The sequence below is a fragment of the Laccaria bicolor genome, genomic scaffold (genome assembly GCF_000143565.1).
Source record: "Laccaria bicolor S238N-H82 LACBIscaffold_3 genomic scaffold, whole genome shotgun sequence".
NCBI classification, from domain to species: domain Eukaryota; kingdom Fungi; phylum Basidiomycota; class Agaricomycetes; order Agaricales; family Hydnangiaceae; genus Laccaria; species Laccaria bicolor.
Window position 1 is genome coordinate 1438025 of NW_001889874.1, and position 25081 is coordinate 1463105.

Sequence of the window (25081 nt, forward strand, 5' to 3'; positions counted from 1 at the left end):
TTCTAGATTTTCGGAGACAACGGTTACCGCCTTACTTTATGCTCGCAATTGGTTACCAAGGGTGCGATTAGGAATGCTCTACCAGTTGTAGGCCAGAGTCCACGGGAAGCTTACTAAAGCCGCAGTCTCGGACGAGGATACTCGCGAAAGGAATGGTGAAGCGAGGAGGAGTGGTCTCAAGAACGCAACTGGCATGTATCCATCTCATATCTACTTCTCATTGCTAGTTGGATAGGCGAACATGTCTGCCTCAGGTTGAACTCAAATGTCGTGTCGGAATTTATTTGCTATTACCATTCGTGAGCCTCCAATGGAATCTCCTGATTTTATAATAGTATCCGACGTTGGCTGGGCCTGCTCTTTGTCACTTGTCCCCTCTGAAATCGTTCCACAAAATCCCTTGATACTCCCTTTTCCCTTGGATCCAGCTTCTACATCACCTGAGGTCTAATCGCCGGCAGATGTCGATGTGGGCCACAGAAGTCATCAACCAATTACACTCTCGGCCATCTCCCTGTTTTGATTAATTTCGCTGAGGTGATACAAACAGAAAATGCACAATCATCCACCCAGGGAAGCCAGGATCGAGCGGCTCGACCACCTCCAACTCCTTGATCTGTTCCTCGCTCAGAGATATACTGAGCGCTTCAAGATTCGCTAGTAGATGCTCAACCTTCCGGCCACCGATGATGGGGATGATGTAGGTCGTTTTTTGCACAACGTATGCAATAGCAACTACGCATTCTTGTCTTGATCAAGTTTCAGTTGAGGAAGAAAGGAAAGACGTCGCACATACCAGAAGTGATACTCTTCAAATTGGCTCCCATCTCCGACGCGACTTCTTCTAAAGCTTTATATGCCATCTTCTCTCTATCATTGCGGTCCCAATTAGGACCAAACAACATGCTGCCTTTCTCTCCTGTCCGATGCTTTCTTCGTCAGTGCGGATTTTACTGGCCGCGAGGACGTTCCAAGGGGCAAGTGTTAGGCCTGGTTTTTTGATGTTAGGATTGTGAGATGGGTTTGATTGAAGGAACGGGTACCTTCAGATCTACCCATAGGAATTATTTCGTGCTGGAAGGAGCGGTCCAGGACGTTCCATGCGCCTTGGTAGATGACGAATGGAGTCAATGAGTGGTCTCGTGCGTATTGGCTGGCTTTTAAAGCCGATCCAAGATACACCCTGCAATTTTCCGAACAGTCCTTAGAAAGTGCTTTTTGAAATATACGAGGTAGAGAATTTTGCCTCGCTGAACAAGGGCGTGCAAGAGCGCATGACTTCCCCAAGGCTCGTGTCCGACCAGTGGAGGTAGAAGAGGTCGATGTAGGTCGTACGCTGCTTCTTGAGCGACGCTTCCACGAAAATGTGCAGTGATTTCGTGCTGTTTCCGGGGTCAAGGATCTTTTGCTGCACGGAATCGTCGCCACATTTGAAGTTGGAGCTATACTAGATAATGTAAAATGTTGTGTTATTTTTTGCCAGGCCCGGCTTACCTTGGTCGCAATGAAGACTGCGTCTCTGATTCACCGAGCCTGAGCCCATTCACCATAAATTCCTCAGACGTTTCGTCTTGGCTGTAATTTCATAGCAACTGTCGTAACGCAACACTCTCTAGCTATTCGCCGTATCGATGAATTTGCCCCCATTGTCATAGTAAGCGTCCAAGAGCTTGAAACTCGCCTTCTTGGTCATGGAGCTCATGCCAACTTGTTGCCATTTGTTTCCAATGCTCATGGCGCCGAGCTGAAGCAGAGAGATGTGCATCGCGGAATTGGGTGATAAAAATCGATGCCGACCGAGAGCTGGTCGAGGTGCGAAGAGAGAAAACATTGAAAACTGGTTCTCAATGATATATTGTCGACCGACTTGTAGACAATTGGCCAATGACGTTGTCGCGATCATGGTCTAAGACGATAGTACGTTTTCCAATGTCCCAATCAGTAAACAAAACGGCGAGGAACGGGTGACAACTGTCAGTAGTCCGCTTCAGCATAGCGATATTTTTTGCTGTAATCTGGATCTACAGTTAAAGCTTGGTAAAAGACTGAAGACAACGCGTCAGCTTGCCTGCCCAAACATAATGTAGGAGTCAACTACCTTCGAGAGGACCTCTTGACAACCTCTTGAAGTGTATTTCCAAGGTATCACCGATACGCGCAGTGGTCCGACTGTGGTCGTGAATTTGAGGGACGTGTTTGACATCCTTTGTTCATCTAGTGATTGCCAAACTAATCTCCTCGTCCTCCTCGTACCATCAGCCTTTACTGACGGTCGAATGCCCTCCTCGACGAATTTACGAATCTAACGACATGTCTTCAACTCCCTCCAAACTCACCCTTCTCCTCCCAACCACGCCCTACGTCCTAGCGTACTCCTTACCGCTGCTCCTTCTCTCCGTCCTACTAACCTTCGCAGGCACGTTCCTTACCATCGACAGATCGCGCTCCTTCACTCCACGTAGCGACGCCTCCAACTATTCTTCGCTTCCTGGTGCCTTTGACTCTCCTAAAAAGAAGCGAAGATTCTCATGGCTTCTTGAAGGTGGAATTGGGGGACTGGCGAGCGGGTACGCTTTTGGTCGTATGTCTTTTCTTTCACATCAATATCTGCAATTGTATATTGACAAATTGCGTCTTTTGAAGTCCATCTCTCTACCCTCCTTGTCCTTCTCATACCTGCGACATCTTCCTCCGCTGCGCTATCTTCCAAATCATTCGTTGCCGTCTGGATCTTATCCTGTATCGTCACCACTTTCCTTTCCGGACGATACAGGTACGCCGCTGTGCTATTAGCGAGTATATCAGGCGGGTATGTCGATCTCTCTACTCGTCGCTTCTTGTGCCTAACAAACAGCATAACAATAGTACTCTATTCTCCCTCTCCCTCTGCGTCATCCTCCACCCATCACTGACACCACGAGTCATCTTTACTACTGTAATAACAATCCTACTAACAATCCTCGTCCTAATCAGCACCGTCATTCCCCGCCTTTCCACTCTCCTCCTCCACCCTCTACTTCGCCTGTCCACCGCATCAACAGGGGCCTTCGGCCTCGTACTCTCCATTGCTCTCCTGGCCAAACCACAAGTCGATCCCTGGGCGAACATCTGGGAGCGATTGTGGGTCCAAGACGGAGATGGCTGGGGATCCGGTAAAGAGCAGGGGATGAGCGCTGCGTGGGGTGTCTTTCTGAATGTTGGCATGATAGCCGACTGGGCTCTCCACCGATGGCTGGGAGAGTGTCCTGACGAGGTACGTTTCTCAAATGTCGTCCAATGCGTTTTCTGATTCCCTCCGTAGAGATGGGACAGTTACTTGGCCACTTACACCTCCAACCTTCCCAACCAAGCCGACCGCGCGGGGACGTTCCAACCCTTAACGGGTTTCTGGGATCGGTGGTTCCCTTCTTCGTCAGCGCCTCTGTACCACCCCTCGAAAGACATTATTTTCCCTTCAGATAGCGACATGAAGAAAACCATACCCCTCACACTACACGACCTCCCACAATCTACCTCTCCCCTGAAGATCAAACGGAGTTCTACAACAACAAAGGGCGGCGACGACGCCAATTTCGTTTCTTCCCCGCTCACCTTCCTCAAGAAATCCAGATCTAATAAAAACGTCAGGGTGTCGCGTAACACGAAAGGGAGGAAACCAGTCAGGTTTGGTGCTATCAATGAGATGAGCTCTGATTCTGATTCCGATATCGACGAGAAACCATCGCCATCGTTGTCGAACCCACCTTCGCGACCCTCGCTGTCTTACTCGACCTCATCAACGCCGACGCTTGTAGAAGGTCGTCTAGGTCCGGGAAAGCAACGCGCTCCCTATCCCTATCCCTATCCGCACGAACTCGACTACGACGAGGAACTAGCGAAACTCAAGTCTCAGAAACTGAGGTTTGGGGAGACGGAGGGGGTTTTGGATTATTCGGATTATGAGGAGGAGGAGGATCTAACGGTTCAGAAGTATGAGGGCGAGGGCGGGGAAAGGAACAAGGGCAAGGAGGAGGGGTGGAGTCCGGGGTTTTTGAGGAGGCTTCAGGCTTCTTCGCCGCCTATGTCTATGCCTATGCCAGGCGCCGTACCGGTACCTGCGACGCCTTCTTTAATTAAGGCTGTGGATCGAATAGCGGTTGCGAGGAAGGAGGCGTATAGGGCTCGATCTCCGCCTGTTGTCGTTCCTGGGTCTCATCGGGAGTCTGTAGCGGTAGCGGAGGAGAGCGATGATGAGGGCGATAGGGACGGTCATGAGCGTGTCCGCCAGCAGAGGGCGCCGAGGTGGGAAGAGTTTTGGCGTGAGGTTAGGACGAAGGCGCAGAGTTGAGATGGAGTGGTTTTTTGTACTGTGTACCGTCACCTTTCTTTCCTTTCTACTCGCCTCTGTCTTTTTCCATCATGTGCATGCTTACGATTTTTTTTACGAAGTTACGATTTTTACGACTAGTTTTACGATGACTACATACGTTGGCTTTTAGGGCCTTTTGGGCTTTGCCCCGCTATCTTTATTGATTTGTTGTACACCCACTGAGCGCGCGAATACTTGGGAGGAGGCCTTCAAGCCCCCAGTAAATTATGTATACCACAATACGCCATGCGAATGGATAGTCCGCAAAAAGCGAAAATGTTTCCCCCCAAAAGAGAGGGCAAGCTGGAATGGTTTCCAAGAACTTTGATTGTGGCCTCATCGAAAAGGAGCCTCGTGGGTTTGAAGGTATCGCGGGGGCGCGGTGGTGTTGCATAAGCTATTTAACCCTTTCATGTAAACCATGCAGTCATCTCCAAGAATGAGGCAAACGGGCCAGAGCAGCGTAATGCGATGATACTGGACTCAAACCGTGACGACCTTGCGCCGCATAATTTTAGAATTTGAAACGGTGTCGTCCATAATCATAGCCCGCTTCATCGGAAAATATTTCAGCTAGAAATGGAAGACCTAATGCTGGGACATTATGCATTAGCACTCTGAACCACCTGTTAGCGGGCATTGTAATTGCCTCTGCTGACTGGTAGAAATCGGCACGAGGCAGGGGCACTAACTGTTTTCCAGGGTGAATCTGTCCTTCTGCAAAATCTCACCGAATCTCAGGGCCAGTGACTTTTTATTGGGTGGTAGTAGGCGTGGTACGATGGCATAAAAAATGCGGTTTCCGGGGATGGCAGCCTCGCCAATTGCAATATACCAAGTTAGGAAGGGGCCATTGTATCGCAAATCGGGTTAACGAAATGACGGTCGAGTTTCTCGGGCCTACTAGGCGGAGAAAAAGGACATCGGAAAGCCTTGATAATCGGGATGAGATGGAGCTCCAGGTCGTCGTCGATTTCCAGGGTTATCGATCTAATCGTTTAGGCTTACTTAGTAGGCTTTGTGGGCGCATCACTGCCTCTTGAGGCAGCCAAAATTCCTTGCTACAACCAAGAAGCAATGATCGAGTGGAGGACAATGGCTGCATCTGAGTCCGACACTGGCACGGCGGTGCACTGGCGACCAGATTCGAGACAGATACTGGCTTCTCAAAGTCAGAACGAGAGCCTCATGAGGCTTGACGTGAAACATACACAGGACAGGAGTCCACCGCTACTTGGGATTGATCAAGCGCAGCAGAGGACCGTGCTGAAGATGGAAGCATGGACGATAATCCCGAAGATTATCTATTGAATCAGTCGACGACTATCGGCCTTTCACCACCTAATAAGGTGGCCAAAATTCCTTCGATAAAACACTGCAGTCACCGTGAAGCAACAAGTGAAAATTTTCGGAAAATGGCTGACACGGCGGCACACTGCCCAGGGGGGATTACGACTGGTTGTCAGTAAACGAGTTGGATCAAATTTGGAGAGGTTAGATACACCAATTCGGCGAGAGATTGGAGGTTTGGTTGGAGATGGTTCCCGTGTACCAGTGAACTTGCGAGTGTGCTGACAAGGGGTGGATCTAACGTCCGTAATCATTGGACACCTCTTGTTGCGTACGCCATTGAACTCGAGCGTCTTACGCATTGGCCCGCTGAGCGCTGAGTGCTGAGATCATATTGAAATGTTGTCAAACATTGGACGTCGAACTCCTTTCCATGAACTTCCAGTTCCATCTTCCAGCTGGTGGGTCGAGAAACTGCCCCAACCACTATAAAGCTCGCAATCTACATGAGGTGATCCGAGATCGACGGGCCTCTCACTCCCCACACCCCGTACTCTCTTGCCTCTGTCAATCCCAACGGCCGAGCATACTCTCCACAATCCCTGGTCTATGGGGTAAGATTGTTATCCTAATCGATTCTGTCCCACAACGGCATTTTAACCTCTTACAGTTAGTGCGGGATCGCGCAACGGATTTCCTAGCACGACAACTTTCCAGCATCTTTGTACAACGCAGAACTATCCCAGTCAAGTAACAACCCTCTCCCATCTCTCGTCATTTTGATATTTCCAGGACTGATGTCGCCATGAGTCAAACCGAGCCTGTTGTACGCCTCCTTATGAGCTGTTTAGGCTTGGGAATAAATTAGAGTGTTTAGGGTGAAAGCAAGCTGCGCGCCGAGCATGGCGTCATACATTACAGTCATGAGCTGCTTTGAGGATGAGAATTTGCAGAGTTCGGCGCGAACACTACTCAGATGGCGTCTAAAGAACTTCAAATGAATTCTAGGGGTCTCCGAGGGCCTTTGGAAACGCTTGATCTGCTTTTCGTTTTCCATCATCTTCACCACTATTCTTGGCCACTGAACAGGTGAGCCGTGCATATAGACAGATTCTCTCCATGGTGGCACAGCGGATATGAATAGGGCATCTGGCTTGCAGCTAGAGGTGAACGTGGTGGGTGTGGGCACGAGTTCAGTCATGACGAAGTCACCGTCGAGGATGGGTGAGTCGGCGCAATCGCCTTCCCTATCGTTTCGTTTGGTGTCTGCTGACATGGGTGTTCTAGTTGAACGTTAAACATCGTGGAGTGTTCAAGGTGTGGTCACTGCCCAATTCAAGTCACATGTTCGCAGTTCCTAGTCCAGTTTAGGGCAAGCTTTCTCGCGAAATCCACTTTTCTACAACCAAAGGCTCGCTTGGACCCATTATACACACCCTTTTTCTCGGGCGTCACAGCGAACCTTCGAATTTCAACTTTTTTTTTTCTGTATTCAAATGATTCAGAGTGGGGATGCCCTGTCTGTCGATGAAATAGAACGGCGTCTGCGCTTCTTGCCTCAAGAGGACTAGCCGCGGTTATTCGCGGAGGTTATTGCTGACTTAGAATGAGGAGAGGCTTTTTTATTGATTTAGTTCAATGGCAATTTAGGGTATGTGGGCATCCATGTATAATTTTGCAAAGTAACTTACCCCAGACTTACATACCCACCTCAGCCGAATCAGCGCTGAGCGGAAGAGGACTCTTTTGGGTGTCCTGCCAAGTCGGAGGCACAACTGTCCGCTTCGTTCCTGACATGTCCAACGTGTACAGGAACCGCAGAACAATTGGCTACAAATGGCCGACCTTGTCCTTCTATCGTCTACGGTCTGCGCGCCTACCACAAGGAGTTGTCAACGCCCACCGCCCATCTCGAGCGTCGAGTTTACCTGAGCGCCGTTGTTTAGCCAGCGCTCGCACACCTGCCCAACTGTATAAAGGAAGGGGGTAGATATCAATTTACTGCTCAGGATCCACCATTACCATGTCCGTCAAAGAAATAGCGAGCACCTCAACTCCAGTACTCGTCGAAGCAACAAGCGAGGCAATTGTCTCTCAAATCTGGTTCAAGACAGATCCAATCGATCGACCATTCTGTTATCGTGCCGTACAGCTACAGCTCCAGACCGACTCCTCTGACCAAGGTCATGAAACGGCAGTAGAGCCCGGAAGTTGGAGTTGGTTTGAGCTCGTGATTTTCGAAGACGCTCATACGGATAAGCCGCGCCTCAAAGATGGAAAAGAGCTGGTCTGGCGAAGCCATGGGAATCGAACTGATCCCTTGGACCTGAAAACCTCTATTGCAAGAAACTTTGGAATTGTCTTTGATCGTCGCCAAGATCTGCTCGATGCTCTCGAGGTAATTTTACCCTAGCAGACTTGATCTTGATCTGACATGTTCATAAAAACCATAGATCGGCAACGTTGTTGGGGTACGAGTCTGCGCCAGGTATCCTGGCTGGGTGAATAACGCTCGAGCTGGTAGATTACTTGCAAAGGTTCTGGACGAAGGTTGCATATCCCATTCATTTCACCATCTTTCGAAACTGACTGTCGTTCAAAGATCTGTTCACGCCAATGTCATGGACGTTGAGTTCTACCCAGGATACGCCTGAAGACATCCCGGATACTATTCAAGACGGCGTTTATACTTTGGTCCCTACCTCGGCTTGTCAGGTTGCTTCCTTGACTCAGGATCAGGCTCAAACCATTTGGTTTACCACCCCAGTCAGCATTCTCCTCAGCGAGGTCTATCGTCTTGGACTCATGCCGCATTAGGTTTTAGATGAAGACGTTATCGCGAAGATTCAAGACCTTCAGCTCTTTACGCAGGCGCATGGGAACCAAGGAGAGGATACGACGGGTGTTTGGACCTGGTTCGATCTCGTCATTCTCGCAACGCCCGAAGCAACAGAACCAAATGTCAAAGATGGTCGGGCCTTGGTATGGCGTAGCCACGACATTACCAAAGATTCCAGTGAACACACAGAGCAAACAGGAAAACTCTTTAGTCTGCATCAGCAAGACCTTCTCAGCTTCCTCCAGGTGATTTTTGCATACCATGATAATCCACAGGGTAACTAATATCATTCGTCTAGCCAGGAAACGTCATTGGTGTCCGTGCCTGCGCTCGATTCCCAGGCTGGCAGCTCCATGGACACTCTGCTCGTCTCGTCGTCCGAATCTCCAACATAGGTCTGTTTGTAGTCATCTTTTGATCCATTGTCAAGTTTACATGGGATCAGGACCACACCGTGCACCTGCCAAGCCAATCGTCGACTGGAACGGCGTCGCGCAGTCCAATCAGAAACTTCAGGCGAAGCTTGAGGAGTTTTTGGATGCTGCGACTCCAAAAGGTGTCGAGGCAGCTCACTCCGTTGAAACGACTCTCCTGGGACAAGAGTTGCGTTCAGATTGGCAGTATGGAGCTGGCGGAAAACCACTCCGACTCCTTTCCCTTGGTACGCCGAGTTTCGTTGTTGTGCGCTGTCTTGTTCACTTTCTCTGTCCAGATGGAGGTGGTGTCCGTGGCATATCTTCCCTTTACGTCCTCAAGGCTGTGATGAACAAGATCACTGGTGACCCTAATGCGAAGCCATGTGACTACTTTGACATGATCGCGGGAACTAGCACTGGAGGGTATGCTTTTTTCTCTAATTTTACCCCCAATTTCCAAACTAAGTTCGTTTCTGATGCAGGCTTATTGCGCTGATGCTCGGCCGTTTGCGAATGTCGATAGACGAATGTATCGAAGCCTACAACACCCTGGCCTCCAAGATCTTCTCCGCCGGTCTTCTAAACAAAATCAAGGATGGTGTGGATACTGGTGCACGATACTCTGCAGAGGTCCTCGAACAAGCCGTCAAGGACGTCATCAAGAAGTATTCTGGCAGCGAGGACACACCTATGCGTGACCCCGTCGATGGGTGTAAAGTGTATGTTGTCACTCTTGTAGTGCATTCATTCGTTTATCAATCGTTCTTTGCTAGGTTTGTCGTCGCTTGCCGTGCTGACGACCTTAGCAACCGTATCGCAACCCACTTGCGTACGTATATCAATGGCAACGTCGAGAAATCTTGGGCCGATTACAAGATTTGGGAAGCGAGCAGGGCAACATCTGCAGCCCCCACGTATTTCCCGCGCATGAAGCTCGGTGATTATGAATATATAGACGGCGGCATGGGCTTCAACAATCCCGTCCTTTTGTGCGTCTATCTTTTTGGTTTGAGGATATTCCAGGGTTTCTAATCATGCATTACAGACTCATGGGCGAAGCCCACCTCTATTACGGATTTGCACGACCCTTTGGCTGCTTAGTGACCATCGGCACCGGAATGGCACCCAACGTCTCCCTGGCACCTCAAGGCGTCGAATTGGCCACCAACGTCGTAGGAGCGGCTGTCCTCTTGGAAGGCATGGCAACACTCACCACCAACGCAGAGCACGCAAACAAATTGGCAGAACCACTAAACGCGGTGGGGACATACTACCGCTTCAATGTAGGCAAGAAGATCCAGGAGAAGCGGTGGGTGGAGAAAGTCGAGCCTGATTTGTTCTCCAAATGGTTCAAGGGTGAGAAGCCGGAGGAGATTGAGCATTTTACGCCGGAGAATTGGGCTAAAGTTACGATTGAGTTGGATGATTATCAGCATATGCCTGATTTTGTGAGGTTGACGCAGGAGTATTTGAAGACGGAGGCGGTGGCGACGGAGGTGACGGTGTGTGCGGGGAAGTTGCCTCCCAAGCGAGCTAGTGCGTGAATGGACTTTTGGACTGGAATGTAATCTGTATATTAGATGGATTGGCAGTTTGTACGATCTCTTTGTATCGAAGAACATGGAATATAAACGTTCTGATCTCGTTTCAATGTACCAACGATCTTTCTTCCAACAAATCCAATTATCCGATACATCTACATCTACACGAATCTATCTCTAATATATCGTGCACACCTCCGGCAGGTTCTCTTAATCAGGTCTTACTCTTCCCCAACCTCTCCACCCGTCCATCCACAAAGACCGCCGGACCCTTCGGCATCTCCCCCCCAACCGCCTTCCCCGCATCCTCATCCAAGCTCGGCTCATCCTCAAACGTCCACTCCAGCTCACCTCCATACGCCTTGGGGAGGTTCTGTGCGTCTATAAGGGTACGCAGCGTCTGACCTGGGTCCCGACCGAGAACGTATATCTTGTTTCGGGTGCCTTCGTCAAACCATCCCTGCGTTTACCGTTCGTGTTAAATGAACTCTCGACCGTGGTAAATGAAGGGAGGAACAAACCTTGATCCACCCCCAAATAGTAGGAAAATACGAAGGCGAGTTAACAACAACCACCATCCCTAGCGTTTCTGGGTAATTTGCGGTTGCGAGGCGGGAGGCTTCTTGGAGGTGATGCCGGAGTTTCCAGATGGATGAGAAGGAGAGGTGGGAGAGGTCGATTATGGATGTTGTGCTTGATATGGGTGTGGGTGTTGTGGAAGAGGAGGAGGGGTTTGGAAGGGAGGAGCAGAGGGGGAATGTGAAGAGGGTCATGTATTCGTAGAGTGATATTCTGTGTTGGGATAGATTTAGAAAGGGATTGGAAAGGAAAGGAGGAGGGGGACGTACATCCGTTGATACCGTCTTGGAGCAGGTACAGCGTCCAGTTCCTTCTGCACCAATTCTAGCGAGGCGAGACGGTATACGTATAGCGGTAATCCATGCTACCCACCCCACCCAATCCCTCATTCAGCATGTAAGATATTGAAAAAAAGGGAACAAAAACGCACCTTATCCCTCCTCCCCGTCCACCTCGGATAAAACCTCTTGGCCTCCTCAAACTCATCACCGTCAAAAGTGGGGTATAGTCTATCGACATCATGGTCTTTCCTCCATTGTTGGGTAGCGGCGAATTGGGTTTGGGCGTGTGTGGGTGAGAAGCCTCGGGCGCGGAGGAACCTCCTACAGTAAGTATGTTCAAATCAGCTCTGAAGGTTGAAGGAAAAAAAGGAAGGAAGGAAGAGAGGGAACGCACAATAGCGTAGCATCGTCACACGACGCAGGCGAGGTTCCGTCGCTCGAGGCGGGGGTATATAGTCCGGCAGAAGTGAGGTTCTCACGGAAGGTTTCTAGAAAGGCTTGTTGGGGTTGTGTGAGGTGTCCGAGGTGGCCTGCGAATCCGTCGTGGACTGGTCCTGGTGTGGGGGAAACTTCGACCATTGGTGGTTAGGTGATGAGGGGGTGGTGGGGATGGAAAGGAGGTAGGGAAAGGAGGGAGAATGTTGAATGAGTGGTATGGATGGACCGGGTTATCCGAAGACGTCGATCGGCAGAAGTTCGGCTCAATTTGAGGCTTGTCGATGTCATGGTGGGGGACTGTTGAAAAGCGAGCTCAAGAAACATTCAGTGGACGGGACGGTACAAGAATTTTTGTAGGAGATGATGTCAGGGTCAGGAACAGCCAAGGTATTCATTCATTGTCAAGGCGAGATGGCAGAAGAAAAAACGGGTATATGCAATGTAACATTTTCAATCACAACTCCAACATGCGTCTCAAAAAAGTTCCTGTAGCGACCATAGCACCCCACCGACGATACCTACGATCTTTGCTGAACCAGTCTTTGATAACGCTCCAGAGGACTTGGAAGACGAAGATCCTGCGGCTGTTTCTGAAGAAGCCGTTCCGGGAGATGTGGAGGATGCGACTGCTCCTGGGGACGTAGAAAAAGAAGACCCTCCTGAAGACGCAGAGGAGGAGGAATGCCCTACGGATGCGGAAGATGAAGCTGAAGTTGCACCCGCTGCTTCGTCAGTCCTACGAAAAAGAGAAAAAAACACCAATCAGCAACCCAACCCAACGAACGAACAACCCGAAGAAGAGGGAACCTACGTATAAATGACATAGTCGAACAACAACAACGCGGCCGTCGTCCCCCCCGTCGTCATCACAAGCGTATGCTCACCATTCGACAACCCCGTCTTGCTGAAGACAGTGTGGTTGTACGTGTACGTGCTCGACGCGTCCGGTGTGAAATCAAATGCCCAAACGAAGGTATTGTCGAGGGTGAAGTTTAGATGGGTTTGGGTTGTTGTTGTGGTGGTGAGGACTGGGGAGGTTATGAAGAATGCGTAGACTGCGCTTCCTAATTTTTTTTTTTGAAAGTGAGTAAGTAAAAAGAGAAATGACGGCGGAAGGCAAGGAAAGGACAGACCGTTAAAAGTAACGCTCACGGATTTAGGCGTACTACCAGGATAAAAAGTCGAATCATGCCATGTCCCATCGAAGGCTTTGCTAACGTCCGGTTTGATGGCACAATCTGAGCAAGTGGCGCCTTGCTGCCAGTCACCTACGGGAGAGTAGACGGGGTATGTATTGGTGGTGGGGTCTCCTAATTGGTCGTCTATTGTGCGGTTGACGAGGACGGCAGAGGAGAGGGTGATGAGGGTGAGAAGAAGGGAGGTGCATCGGAGGATCGCAGGCATCGTTGGCGAGTTGGATGAAAGGCATTGAGGACCGCTTTTTATTCAAGATCATACTGAGCTGTCATCGCCATCTTGAAAGAAGCAGCTGGAAGCAGTTGGCCTTGATTAATACAGATTGAAGCGGGTCTTTTCAGCGGTTGAACGGGAAGACGGAGGAGATCTATTTTTAGCGCAATCCTTGACTCTCTCTCTCCAACTTTGATGTTACCCGAAGCGCTGGTCTGTCTACTCATCTCTGCCATCGTCCACGCACAGCAATTATCGATCAACGCCGTCGCCTCGCTCAACACGCAAACGCTCCCAAGCCCGCCTTCGTTTTCGATACCCTCGAATGACAACCAACTTACAATATCAGTCGCGCTATGTACAAACTCAAATACCGCTCCACGATTCTTCCTCTCGAACGCTAGTACTACTAAAAATCCGGGTTCGGGTGGGGGTGAGGGAGTTTTTGAGATAGCGTTGCAGAACGGACATGGGAACTGGACGGGGCTGTTTGAGAATGGTATATTGGCGGTGGAGAGTAACGGCGCCCAAGTCTCCTTTGAGATTGGTGTTTCTGATAGTGGTCTGTCTTGACATTGATGCTCTCCTGGGTACTTCTAACAATGAACAGGTCCGATACACGAGGTGTTGAACGAGCTCCCCTTCTTCGGGGACACCACATCCAACCAAGCCCTCCTCTTCTCTCCCCCCTTCGCTACACCCTCCATCCCACCACCCACATACCCAAATTACACACTCCCCACAGCTTCCTTGGCATTCACAGAAACACCGCCATCCTCACCGCCCAACTACACCCTCGTCCTTTCCCCCACCTCCTCTTCCTCTCTCGCGTCAGGCCCGCAAACGGGCTGTTTCCTCTCTTCTCAAAATACCTCTGGCACAATCGCGAATCAATCATTATGGCTCCGAGACGAAGAAGGTTGGCGGATACAGTGGCTTTTGGAGGGGTTGTCGCCTAGTACGAATTATACCGCCTACGCTATACAAAACGGCACCAAAGTCGCTGGTCCTATCTATTTCGCAACTAAATCAGGTACGTTTTCCCTACCCACCCTCCCATCCACCCCACTCACCCTCATCCACCGCTTCGCTAGCATCCTTCCCCTGCCCCCTCGTCGCATCCCTCCCCTTCTGCCCAGGCGTATCCCACGCCGTCCCGCTCCCCGCACCTCCCACAGGCAACACAATCTACGACACCACAAACCTCCCAACAAACCTAACATCCACCCTCCTAACCTACCTCACAAACTTCACCGTAACACTAACCACGCACGCCTGCGGGCGGGACCGATACTCCCCGTTAGTAGACTGTGGAGACTGTCAGAGGGAGTATAGGAGATGGTTGTGCGCGGTGTCGTTCTCGAGATGTGGTGAGCCGAGTGTGGGGAGTCCAAGTGCGTTTACGGGGGTTCCTGCTACGCCTACGCAGACGGGGATTAGTGCGCTCAAGTCGCTTTTACCTCCCATTCCCGGTATGGGCGGCGGTCCAAATCAAAATCAAGGACAACAACAAGTGCTATCCGCCCTCCTCCCACAAACCACCCAACGTAACCCCATCCTCCCACAAATGGATTATACGCAACTCCTCCCGTGCCTTGAGACGTGTACGAGTGTGGATAGGGCTTGTCCGCCGTTCTTACAGTTTCAGTGCCCGACGAGGAAGTTTAATGCGGCTGCTAGTTATGGTGTTGGGTATGTTGATGGGGCGGATGGGGATGAGGGGGAGGGTTTGGTCGGGGGTGCGCAGGATCGGTGGGGGAATGTTTGGTGTCATTTGGGGTGAGGCGTTCTGTTGCTTTGAAATTTACATGTTAGTTATGGATTGGATGGACGTTTTGAGAGGAATTTTACTAAATTCTCAATAGTTATGTAACTAATAGCCAAAAAAAAAATGAGCAGCTCGGCGCACTATACCTAATTCACAGAAGGCAAATGATCATTATTCGATTCCAACATTTCCAAAAAAAAGTTGTTGCAACTTCAACGGGAGTTGGCTGGACGATAGCAAAAATAGCAAAGAAAAAAAAAACTATCTGAAGAGGTGGGTTTGAGAATCACCTTCATTCAAGTTCGAATTGCGATCTATCTGTTCAAAGCGTGCAACAAGTAATCTAGTACTAAGACGCACGGGAAGCAGGAGGCTGCTCTTAGGTGCGATTAAGTACTGTGAGTTTCCAGTGTCCATCTGAGTGTTCTAGCGCGTCGGACACTAAACGTTAGGATTGTGCCGGAGCTGCCAGATCGATTTCAAGTTCGTGCATGATTCAAAGTTGGAGGTACTTACACGTTGAGAAATTTGAATAAACATGGGCGTTATGCAGATGGAGCGTCGGTTAATAACTTACAGCGTCTCAAGAACGCAAGAGAAACGATAGCTGTAAGTAGAGCTCTCTCAGCTCCTGCAAGGTATACTTGGAATGTCCGGCGGACATGTTTGTCGGCTAAGTATTTCCATAACGCGATCACGTGACGCCCGTCGTCACGTCAATGATCTGCTGGACTTTTGTATACTATCGCGATGGCGAGGCCTATGGTTGAGTCGGTGAAAATCAACTCCGATCAGGCCGAGTCACAGTGACTATGGCCGATTTGCGTGGCTTGTGTGAGCATCAATCGAGTTAGATATATTTCAGGCGATTTGCAAGGCTGACCCACACTAAAAACCGCACTGTGTACATGGCTTACATCGTGTAATATCGAATTGGATCGAACTCAAATCTATTTGTATAGAATTCTGTCGATAAAACGACACCTTACATTTGCCTTACATCGCTTCAATTCTAGGCAATCAGATCTACCTCGGAATAACCCGAGTCATTTTTGACTGGGGTTGAGTTGCTAGTTCAGCTCCCTGCGCGTCCTGTCCTTCGCCACCTGACACTTGATGGCATCACTACCCTCGTTCGCTTGATCACACATTTCAAGCGCGATATTCTTCAACCACAACCGTAGTATCAACATCGAGTCATCGACGCACCAACTACTCTCCCACAACCTATCGTTAAATTTCTTGGCAAAGCGCTTTCTACAGTCGTGGACAAGCAAAGCCCACTAATTTGGTATCTTGGTAAATAATGTATCTAGAGCTGAGATTTTTCCAGATTCTGGCTCAGATTTGCGAAATGCGTCGAAAAACGCACCTCCGAAGTTTTTCCCACGAGGAATTGGCGTGGCCAAAATTTTGGACCAAAAAACTGCAACATTTGGGGAGAAAAACAGGTCGAAACCGGCCAGAAATTATCGAAAGTTGGTACCTGTGCTGGGCTTCGGCTGGAAGCTACTCAGAAAGGGCAAAGAATCTATCAGAAAGGGATTTCCCTGCATTTCGAAAGCTAGTGTGATGGAATTTCTTAGTCCCGTGATAGATGTCACATCAAAAAGTGACTAAGTGCCCAATTTGGGTCAATGTTTGGCAATTTTTTCCAGAAGAACCGCTCGATAAATTGTTTCGAAACTTGATGGGCAGATTGTTCTCCGTGAAAGGAAGCGATTCCGCTATTTTTCATATTTTTCTTGGCACTTTTTGGTGTCCGGCCAAAAATTTAGGGTCTATTTTTGTATATGGCCATTTTCTCCAAAACGGCTCGTGAGACTTGGCTGAAATTTGGCCAGAAGCTTCCCTCAACGTATCTGCACGTTTTCCGGGCACTTTGGTAGCCATCAATAATTTCCATTTTTATTAGTGGGCTTTGCTTGTCCACGACTGTATCTCAATCGAATTGGCGCTGCGGCTTTACGACACCGAGATCGGAATTCAGGGTCAGGACATTGAACCACGAACTATCAAATCGGCGTCGGACGGGCAACATCAAGAGGTGTCAGATCGGTCGATTTGCGACGTGTGATCTGGCCACGCGAGCTTGACACCGGTAATTTCCGAGGGTCGGTATGTCAGCGGCAAGGTGATGGCTCATCAATAGGATCACCAGCAGTGACTGATTCACAAAGAGAAAAGTTCAGCGAAAGTCAATAAAGATAACAGTGTGTTGGTATAGGAAGGATATTGATAAAAAACATGATTGTTGTAGGACATTTGAGCTGGACATGCTCTTTGTTGATGTGGTGATAGTAAGAAAGGATCCTCTGCAACAATGCAACCACAGATGTACTGAGTTTATAGGGTCTACTAGCTTGATGCCGACAAAGGGGGTTGGATGTGTGGTCATACCCATGTTTGATGTAGGTTGGGCACAGGAGATGCATCACTCGAGTAGAGGCTGGTTTCTTCGCTGAAAAATGAAACCCAGTTATGTGACGAGTTAACTATGAACAGATGAAGGCACATTTGATGCTGAAAATAAGCTATATACAAGTATATTATACATCAAGCCTTGACATGTTTTTGTAGGATATGTCGAGGAGGACGCGTCGTTTTGCCTACGATGCGTCTGGAGATGGTGGAAGAATGATAGGATGCCATCAACGCTGCCGCATTGCCGTATTTCCTTATTTGGGGGGGGAGGTGGGGGGGTACCCTGCCATCATTCACGTAGCAGATCGACCGATCTGACACCTCTTGGGCAACATGGGGGCGTATCTCTAGACTTTTGAGTCATTGGGTGACTTTCCGTAACACAAATTCTCTAGATTTGAATAAATCGACAAGATCTAGGGTCCTTTGCCGGGATGCCGAGTCTTGTAAGGGTTCAACTTTGATGGAGTTCCTGGTTGGAACCCAGTTACAAACCTTAATCTATTCAGAGGGTACGGACCCCTCGAACAGATTTCAAACGCACGAATAAACCCTGCCAAGAGGAAACCTTTCCTTCTCGGGCGCGCTTCCTTCCCACCTGGCTTAGTCAGCTCGGCTCATCCTCACGCAACTCTCCTATGGTGAGGACATTCTGCCCTCTCTGGTTATAGTTTTATACCACTACAGAGTTCATTAGCAGTACCAATTTATTGTGGATACAAAGTTCCCTCCCTGAACATGTTTTTCCCTCCACAAACACTCTTCTCAACACCAACTCACTGAATCATGGCCCTTTTCAGCCCATTTGACATTTTCTGGGCTTCATTCTTTGTGTAACCTTACTTGTTGGCTGAGTAGATCAAGTATCAGCTATGATACACCCAACCATGGGCCTGCATGACCTCAAAGTAGGCCAGATGGGAGGGAAGTGAGTTTATTCAAGGAAGGCATTAAATCTAATAGAATCTAATCAGTTGGCGTTACGGTTTATTCACTCCAATAAACTCTCGTGTGAAGTTCTCATTTCAGACTCCGATAAGGGTCAGATTTATTCATTTTTATAAATTTGAGTTACGGAAAGTCACCCATTTTGGAGATTGACGCAATTCGGCAGGCTGACGCGTCTTTTGAACAGGTTACAACGCCGAGATCGGAATTCAGGATCAGGACGTCGAATCACGTCAACTTAAACATCGATCGGGGTGTATCTCTGAGTCAACTCGCTCTATTATGGAGATTGACGCGTCCGTTTATGCTTGGAAGTACGTTTGAAATTATCTTGCTTTCAGGTAATGGGCATTTCATCACCCAGAGGCATGCACGCTTGGAACAGTGGTGTAGGTAAGAGCGCTTGTCCATGGTTAATACAAAAACTTACACACGGTGCTCAGTTAATCTCTAAGCTTTCACCGGTTTTTTTACACACGAAGGCTTCAGGGAAGGAAGCGCGCCGTCATCCGACTTGCAGACACCCTCAACCATCTCATTTTAATTTCGGATCAATCTAGGTGGGTTCTATCTTTGACTTTCGGTTCCGTCCAAAACAAAGTCATAGATTAATCATCCACTCGTCTCAGAGCCATTTAAATAAGTCAGTCAACGATGTATTGTTAAACAGTTTTCGATGTCTTCTCTCCTTGCACCTGTACCGCCGCCGCCAACAGCTCTCGGTCGATACAGACTCTTGTCCCCGAATGCCTCGGTGCACGTTTCTCCGCTTCAGCTCGGTGCCATGAGCATTGGGAACAAGTGGCAAGAATTTGGCATGGGCTCTATGGACAAGGAAGCGAGTTTCAAGCTTTTGGATGCTTACTACGACAAGGGGGGCAACTTCATCGACACAGCGAATGGCTAGTGAGTATTTTGTTGCGAATGTTTAAATCATAATCTAACCGCTTTCAAAATCAAAGCCAGGATGGAACATCAGAACAGTTCATCGGCGAATGGGCTGAAAGTCGTGGAATCAGAGACGAACTCTTCATTGCGACCAAGGTGATATATGTTCACAGCCAGACCTGGCAAGAAAATAACCCAACATTTATATTATTCAGTACAGCACCAACTTCAAACGCGCCGACACTTCCGTGCAGCAAAAGATCCTTCACGCCGGAAACAGCACAAAGTCACTGCACCTTTCCGTTGAAGCGTCGCTTAAGAAGCTGCGTACGACCTATATTGACCTCTTATACCTCCACTGGTGGGATTGGGACACAAGCGTCGAGGAAGTCATGCGTTCTTTGCACGTCTTTGTTCAACAAGGCAAAGTCCTCTACCTCGTAAGCTTTACCCCTTTATTTTAGCAGGCATTTTCTAACGACTGTTGTGAAATTCACAGGGCGTATCCGACACGCCAGCGTGGGTCGTCTCAAAGGCTAACCAATACGCGCGGGATCACGCTTTGACTCCATTCGTCATCTACCAAGGCGCATGGAGCGTCCTGGACCGCTCCTTTGAGCGCGAGATCATCCCCATGGCTAGATCTGAAGGTACCCACAAGGCTAATTACATCTACCTCACCATTCTAATTGAAAATCAGGTCTGGCACTAGCCCCTTGGAACGTCCTCGCGGCCGGTAAAATCCGCACCGACGAGGAAGAAGAAAAACGGCGTCAGACTGGGGAGAAAGGGCGCATGATATTCGGTCCTGATTGGGAACGCACCGACAAAGAGAAGAGGGTTTGCAAAGCTTTGGAACAGGTCGCTTCTGAGGTTGGAGCTAAAAGTATTACCTCTGGTGTGTATCTACCTCAGCCGCATGTTTCTCACAGAAAAAAAGCTGATCACAACTCTAGTTGCCATCGCATACGTCATGCAGAAAACGCCTTATGTCTTCCCCATCATTGGTGGCCGGAAAATCGAGCACCTTGAGGCAAACCTTGAAGCACTCGATATCTCTCTGAGCGACGAACAAATCAAGTTCTTGGAGGCGGTGGAGCCGTTTGAGTTAGGATTCCCTGGTTGGATGATTGTACGTGCTCCTAATAACGGGGAAACAATCCACTCATCAGTTTTGTAACGAAATAGGGAGACGGTCGAGAACCTTGCTGGATGTTGAAGTCAGCGGGCCACCTCGACCAGCTCCCCGCCGTACAGATTATTAAACCGCAAGCGAAGTAGAGTGGCGGCAAGGTCGATAAATTGTGTAGTATCCCTTCAAGTTGGCCGCAGGAGTTTTTTTCACCAGCCATAGATTCAGTGCACTGTTTGCGAGGATTGAGTAGCTACATAGATTCCGCTCTTATGAACATGAAGCTTTCAACCCAATGCGAAAAAGACTCGGATTGAAAGCGCTAAATTCCATCCACGCGTTGAACCCCCAGTCAGACATCGCATTAATCCAATAGCATTCCCTTCAAAATAGTTGACGCCAACTATGGGGTTCTGGAAAGCTTTGTAAAAATAGCTTCACAGCTTGCGAAGCCCTTCATCAACATCCAGTTTGTCTGAGTCTTTATTCGGGTATAGGTACTTGCATTCGAAACAATGGCCAGGGACTCTTTTCATCAGCTCTGCTGACCAATAAAAATCAGCACGAGGCGGGGGTTGTATTCCGGGCTCGATCTGTCCTTCTACAACATCTTGCTTGAATTTGCAATGGTGAAGTTAGGTGGGTTTTAGGTCCCAATGAGAGCCTCGTGTTGGGGTCAAAATACCAAGATAAGAAGGAGGCCATTGTCTCGTGAATTTTTCGGGTCGGTACCAGCTGCGGATAGAATAAAGATCAAAACGTTTTGTTGAGAAGTCGAGCATGATCATGAACGAGATGGGAAGTACCAGATTGAAATACGGGGAAAATGTCCTACTTGAATGTCCTGGTCGCCAAATTCGGGGAATCATCATCATAGATTGCGCATTCCAGAATATCATGAACCGTATGCGAAAAAGATCGCAAGCGCCAATTTCCACGCATTGCAGAACTCCATGAAAAAAGCGACAGATACCAGCCAGCCAGTAAATCAAGAGCAGCAGACAGGCTCCAAAGTCCTTTTTTCAGTATGGTGTTCTGGAAGGCTTTGAAAATAGCCTCACAAGTTGCGAAGCCGTTCATTAACGTCTGGTTTGTCCGAGGTTTTTATAAAGGTTTAGTATCTGGTTGCGTTGGGTTATACAAAAGTTGCGACAACAGAGTCAACGGATCCCAACCAGACTCAGTGAGAATGGATCACAAGCGAAGAAACGCAAGACTTCAACGTGGTCTTTCCAGATACTCCGGTGGAGGCTGATCCGACATACCCTGCGCCCACTGACTCTGCAACGCCACTTCCAACCTCCCAATTTCCGCTCTAAGATGCTGAGCCGTCGTCCTCCAATCCTCTTCCTCGCCACCACCAGACCGCGGCGCCTGTGTCCGAATTTGTTGTTCCACCGCTTCCATCCTCCTATTAATATCTCCCTGCCTAGCCTCGGCGAGGGCTTTGGTGCTGTGTGAAAGAGCGGTGTTGGAAGGACTTGTTGGGGGGTCGGAGGAAAGGGCTGAGAAAATGGTTGGATGTTGGCTTGGCCTGCTAGACTTTGAATGCGAGTATGTGGTGGTGGTGGGTTGTATGTCAGAGTCATCCACGGCGTAGGGGATGACTAGGTCCGCTGGAAATTGGCCTTCTTCTCGATGTTCCCGTGTGGGTGGGTCTACTTCAGAGTGGCGTTTCGTCGTCTTCCTTCTGTAGAAGAAGGTGAGCAGAGCGAGAGCAACGAGCAGGGCTACACCGCCGACTACGCCGCCAACGACGGCTCCGATGTTTGGTGATTTTGTCTTTGAAGATCCTCCAGAGGACTCGGAAGACGTCGTCGTATTGCTCGTGTCAACTCTAGCATTGAAAAAAAAAAGAAAACTTAGCACGCCTCGAACACTGAGAAGATGAACGCCTACGTGTAAATTACATAGTCGAATAACAACAACCCGGCCTGGGAACCCCCCGTCGACATCACCAACGTATGTTGGCTGTTCGATAGATTTGTTTTGCTGTAGACGGTCTGATTATAGGTATATGTATCGGATCCATAGGGAATGAAATTGAAGGGCCGTTCGCTGAGCTCATTGTCAAGCGTGAAATTTAGATACGTTGCGGTCGTCAAAGACGCATTCAAAACGGGCGGGGTTATGAAGAAGGCGTACACGGCATTCCCTGCATAAGACCAATATAAGACAGATCGAGTCCTTAGAAAATATAACATACCGGTAAACGTCACCGTCACTGTTCGCGGCGAATCACCGGGGTAATAGGTCGAGTCGTGCCATGTCCCGTCAAAAGCCCTGGTAACATCTGGTCGTACAGAACAGTCTGAGCAGTTGGCGCCGGGTTGCCAGTCCTCCGCGGGAGAGTAGGTAGGGTATGTACCAGTGATAGGGTCGCCGAACTGATCGTCAATTGTGCGATTGACGAGGATGGCGGAGGCGGTGTGGTGGTTGCAGTTGATGAGGGATATGATCAGTGCTGCTACTACTAGCCTGCGTCGAAGGACTCTGAGATCCTGCGACATGGCTGATTAACGGTTGACGTCCGTTCGATTGGCCTTTAAGAAAAGAGGCTTGGGGCACTGGAGGGAGGGAAGCAGTTCCATCGTCTGAAACTTGGCAGTTTGATGATAACCAGAACTTGCTGATGAAGTTTATTTATAGATATCTGTACCCTTTTCATTCCAAATCACGACGAAACAGTTTTCTCATTTCCATCCTACACCCGAGAATTGCGATATCATATATCTGAAGCGCTGTGCGGCGGCCTTTGAGTAGTCCAGCGCGGACCTCATTGTTGGGGTTATTGAAAGGCAAATCGCTGTCCGAGAACGGGAAAGCACTGGCGCGTTATGCAAAGCTCCATCATGCTGCTCATTATAGCAGTTGACGAAGAGGAATTCATTCGACCACCTAGCACATGACGATCGAAGCCCAATTCTTTGGCAACGATTCCAAGCCTTAGTCAGGACCTGTACGGTTGCCGACAAGGACGCAGTCTAACCTCAACAACGAGCCATCCTTTCCTGTCGGTTGCCGCCCTGTTACATCCTAGCTTCCTGTTAACTGTGACCTCCAGAGCACCTATTCCTGATGATATGGTCTCCCTCTTTCTCTTACATATCGACAGTGGCAAGCCTCATAGGCCTATCACCCGTTTCCCTTAGAAGGCTTCGAACTAATAGGTGTCATCCCTTAGGTGCGCTCAAAAAAATCACCTCAATCAATATCAATCAATGTCAACAGCTTCCTTCAAGATGGCGATGACCGCTCTGTATGATCTTGAATAAAAGGCGGTGCTCTCCATCCAACTCGCTGCAATGCCTGCGATCCTCCGATGCACCTCCCTTCTTTTCACCCTCGTCACCCTCTCCCCTGCCGTCCTCGTCAACCGCACAATAGACGACCAATACGGGGACCCCATCACCCGCAGATACCCCGTCTACTCCCCCGTAGGTGACTGGCAGCAAGGCGCCACTTGCTCAGATTGTGCCACCAAACCGAACGTTAGCAAGGCGTTTCATGGGACGTGGCATGATTCGACTTTTTATCCTGGTAGTACGCCTAAGTCGGTCAGCGTCACTTTCAATGGTGCGTCCTTTCGTTTGCCTTCCCTTAATCCTCTTCTTACTCACTTCTGATTAGGAAGCGCAGTCTACGCATTCTTCATAACCTCCCCCGTCCTCACCACCACCACAACAACCCAAACCGAAGCCGCTCCAGGCGAGGTGGAGAATGCGACTGCTCCTGGGAACGTGGAAGTCGAAGATCTTCCTGAAGACGGGGAGGACGAATGTCCAGGGGATGTGGAAGTCGAACATCCTCCTGAGGACGCGGAGGACGAATGTCCTCCAGATGAAGTCACACCCGCCGCTTCGTCAGTCCTATGAAAAAGATCGCCAATCAGCAACCCTACAAACGAACTATCTGAAGAGAGGAGCCTACGTATAAATGACATAGTCGAACAACAACACCGCCGCCATCGTTCCCCCCGTCGTGATTACAAGCGTATGCTCACCATTCGACAACCCCGTCTTGCTGAACACGGAGTGGTTGTACGTGTACGTGCTCGACGCGTCCGGTTCGAAATTGTATGCCCCAATGAGGATTTTGTCAAGCGTGAAGTTTAGATGATCTTCCGCATTCGTAGGACATTCGTCCTCCGTGTCTTCAGGAGGATCTTCGGCTTCCACCTCCCCAGGAGCAGTCGCATCCTCCACCTTGCCCGGAGCGGCTTCATCTCCCGAGACAGCCACAGGATCCTCGTCTTCCAAGTCCTCAGGAGGGTTATCCAAGAAAAAACCAGCAAAGATCGTAGCTATCGTTGGTGGGGTGCTATGGTTGGGACAGGAACTTTTTGAGGGGTAATCGTGGTGGACGCTCAAAGCCCACCGAGCTCTCATTGCGACTCTCATCGCCGAAACTGATGTCTTCAGTGGGAAACTTATGGGAATTTCCCGAAATTCGAAACCAATTAGATCCGAAAATCAAAATCATTCCGCCAGTGTCAATGCTTCACGATCGTATGCTAGCTGCTCTCTAAATCCGCGAATGTGGTTCTGGAAAATCGAAGGAAACTGGGATGGACAGCCCGGTACGGCCGCCTGAATCAGTGCATCTGAAAGCTCCTAAACAAAAATGACCCTACGTGTTTCCCGAGTCGGCGCTCGACCATTGGACGCAGCGCATTATATCGCCGATTCTCCAAGCCTTTGTAACGCGGGCCCCTGGAATAGACCAGGCTGTCAATGAAAGGCGTACTTGGCTACAACTGGTGATTTTTCCAAAAAAAAA

At 49.3% G+C, this 25081-nt stretch overlaps 8 protein-coding genes across 8 annotated transcripts; 5 read left to right on the forward strand and 3 right to left on the reverse strand.

Moving 5' to 3' along the window:
- Nucleotides 1–2310: 2310 nt before the first annotated feature.
- On the forward strand, nucleotides 2311–4629 carry LACBIDRAFT_292432 (uncharacterized protein; the record flags this gene model as incomplete). Its single annotated transcript, XM_001875654.1, has 5 exons — nucleotides 2311–2581; nucleotides 2644–2773; nucleotides 2794–2809; nucleotides 2855–3253; nucleotides 3302–4629. The coding sequence occupies 5 exons, from the start codon at nucleotides 2311–2313 to the stop codon at nucleotides 4325–4327; spliced, it is 1842 nt and encodes a 613-aa protein (XP_001875689.1). The 3' UTR covers nucleotides 4328–4629.
- A 1705-nt stretch (nucleotides 4630–6334) lies between these two features.
- LACBIDRAFT_292433 (uncharacterized protein) lies at nucleotides 6335–6904 on the reverse strand. The gene is made up of 2 exons (XM_001876078.1): nucleotides 6553–6904; nucleotides 6335–6475 (listed from the first exon to the last, which is right to left on the reverse strand). The coding sequence occupies exons 1-2, from the start codon at nucleotides 6837–6839 to the stop codon at nucleotides 6385–6387; spliced, it is 378 nt and encodes a 125-aa protein (XP_001876113.1). The 5' UTR covers nucleotides 6840–6904; the 3' UTR covers nucleotides 6335–6384.
- Nucleotides 6905–7584: 680 nt separating this feature from the next.
- Nucleotides 7585–10524, forward strand: LACBIDRAFT_292434 (uncharacterized protein; the record flags this gene model as incomplete). The annotated part of the gene is made up of 11 exons (XM_001875655.1): nucleotides 7585–8036; nucleotides 8092–8158; nucleotides 8241–8404; nucleotides 8456–8722; nucleotides 8776–8872; nucleotides 8908–9138; nucleotides 9190–9316; nucleotides 9376–9612; nucleotides 9667–9882; nucleotides 9939–10395; nucleotides 10474–10524. The coding sequence occupies exons 1-11, from the start codon at nucleotides 7662–7664 to the stop codon at nucleotides 10522–10524; spliced, it is 2289 nt and encodes a 762-aa protein (XP_001875690.1). The 5' UTR covers nucleotides 7585–7661.
- Nucleotides 10525–10648: 124 nt separating this feature from the next.
- LACBIDRAFT_308768 (uncharacterized protein) lies at nucleotides 10649–11873 on the reverse strand (the record flags this gene model as incomplete). The annotated part of the gene is made up of 5 exons (XM_001876079.1): nucleotides 10649–10894; nucleotides 10956–11226; nucleotides 11283–11377; nucleotides 11444–11615; nucleotides 11689–11873. The coding sequence occupies 5 exons, from the start codon at nucleotides 11871–11873 to the stop codon at nucleotides 10649–10651; spliced, it is 969 nt and encodes a 322-aa protein (XP_001876114.1).
- A 1464-nt stretch (nucleotides 11874–13337) lies between these two features.
- LACBIDRAFT_308769 (uncharacterized protein) lies at nucleotides 13338–14925 on the forward strand (the record flags this gene model as incomplete). Its single annotated transcript, XM_001875656.1, has 3 exons — nucleotides 13338–13704; nucleotides 13753–14175; nucleotides 14237–14925. The coding sequence occupies 3 exons, from the start codon at nucleotides 13338–13340 to the stop codon at nucleotides 14923–14925; spliced, it is 1479 nt and encodes a 492-aa protein (XP_001875691.1).
- A 4024-nt stretch (nucleotides 14926–18949) lies between these two features.
- On the forward strand, nucleotides 18950–20596 carry LACBIDRAFT_177284 (uncharacterized protein). The gene is made up of 7 exons (XM_001875657.1): nucleotides 18950–19188; nucleotides 19245–19326; nucleotides 19386–19610; nucleotides 19670–19820; nucleotides 19871–20068; nucleotides 20127–20302; nucleotides 20359–20596. Exons 1-7 carry the CDS (start codon nucleotides 18959–18961, stop codon nucleotides 20449–20451), a joined length of 1155 nt encoding a protein of 384 aa, XP_001875692.1. The 5' UTR covers nucleotides 18950–18958; the 3' UTR covers nucleotides 20452–20596.
- Nucleotides 20597–20937: 341 nt separating this feature from the next.
- On the reverse strand, nucleotides 20938–22812 carry LACBIDRAFT_322683 (uncharacterized protein; the record flags this gene model as incomplete). Its single annotated transcript, XM_001876080.1, has 4 exons — nucleotides 20938–21146; nucleotides 21568–22139; nucleotides 22202–22457; nucleotides 22509–22812. The coding sequence occupies 4 exons, from the start codon at nucleotides 22810–22812 to the stop codon at nucleotides 20938–20940; spliced, it is 1341 nt and encodes a 446-aa protein (XP_001876115.1).
- A 795-nt stretch (nucleotides 22813–23607) lies between these two features.
- LACBIDRAFT_322684 (uncharacterized protein) lies at nucleotides 23608–24648 on the forward strand (the record flags this gene model as incomplete). Its single annotated transcript, XM_001875658.1, has 3 exons — nucleotides 23608–23878; nucleotides 23933–24164; nucleotides 24438–24648. 3 exons carry the CDS (start codon nucleotides 23608–23610, stop codon nucleotides 24646–24648), a joined length of 714 nt encoding a protein of 237 aa, XP_001875693.1.
- Between the last annotated feature and the right edge of the window lie 433 nt (nucleotides 24649–25081).

Bases quoted from the DNA above. Each gene is read 5' to 3' on its own strand.
- LACBIDRAFT_292433 (XM_001876078.1), bottom strand. From the start codon at position 6,839: ATGACTGAACTCGTGCCCACACCCACCACGTTCACCTCTAGCTGCAAG. The intron at 6,476-6,552 runs GTATGACGCCAT...AAACAGCTCATA, and splicing joins AAGCAGCTCATGACTGTAAT to AGGAGGCGTACAACAGGCTC.
- LACBIDRAFT_177284 (XM_001875657.1), top strand. From the start codon at position 18,959: ATGTCTTCTCTCCTTGCACCTGTACCGCCGCCGCCAACAGCTCTCGGT. The intron at 19,611-19,669 runs GTAAGCTTTACC...TGAAATTCACAG, and splicing joins AAGGCAAAGTCCTCTACCTC to GGCGTATCCGACACGCCAGC. The intron at 19,821-19,870 runs GTACCCACAAGG...ATTGAAAATCAG, and splicing joins CCCCATGGCTAGATCTGAAG to GTCTGGCACTAGCCCCTTGG.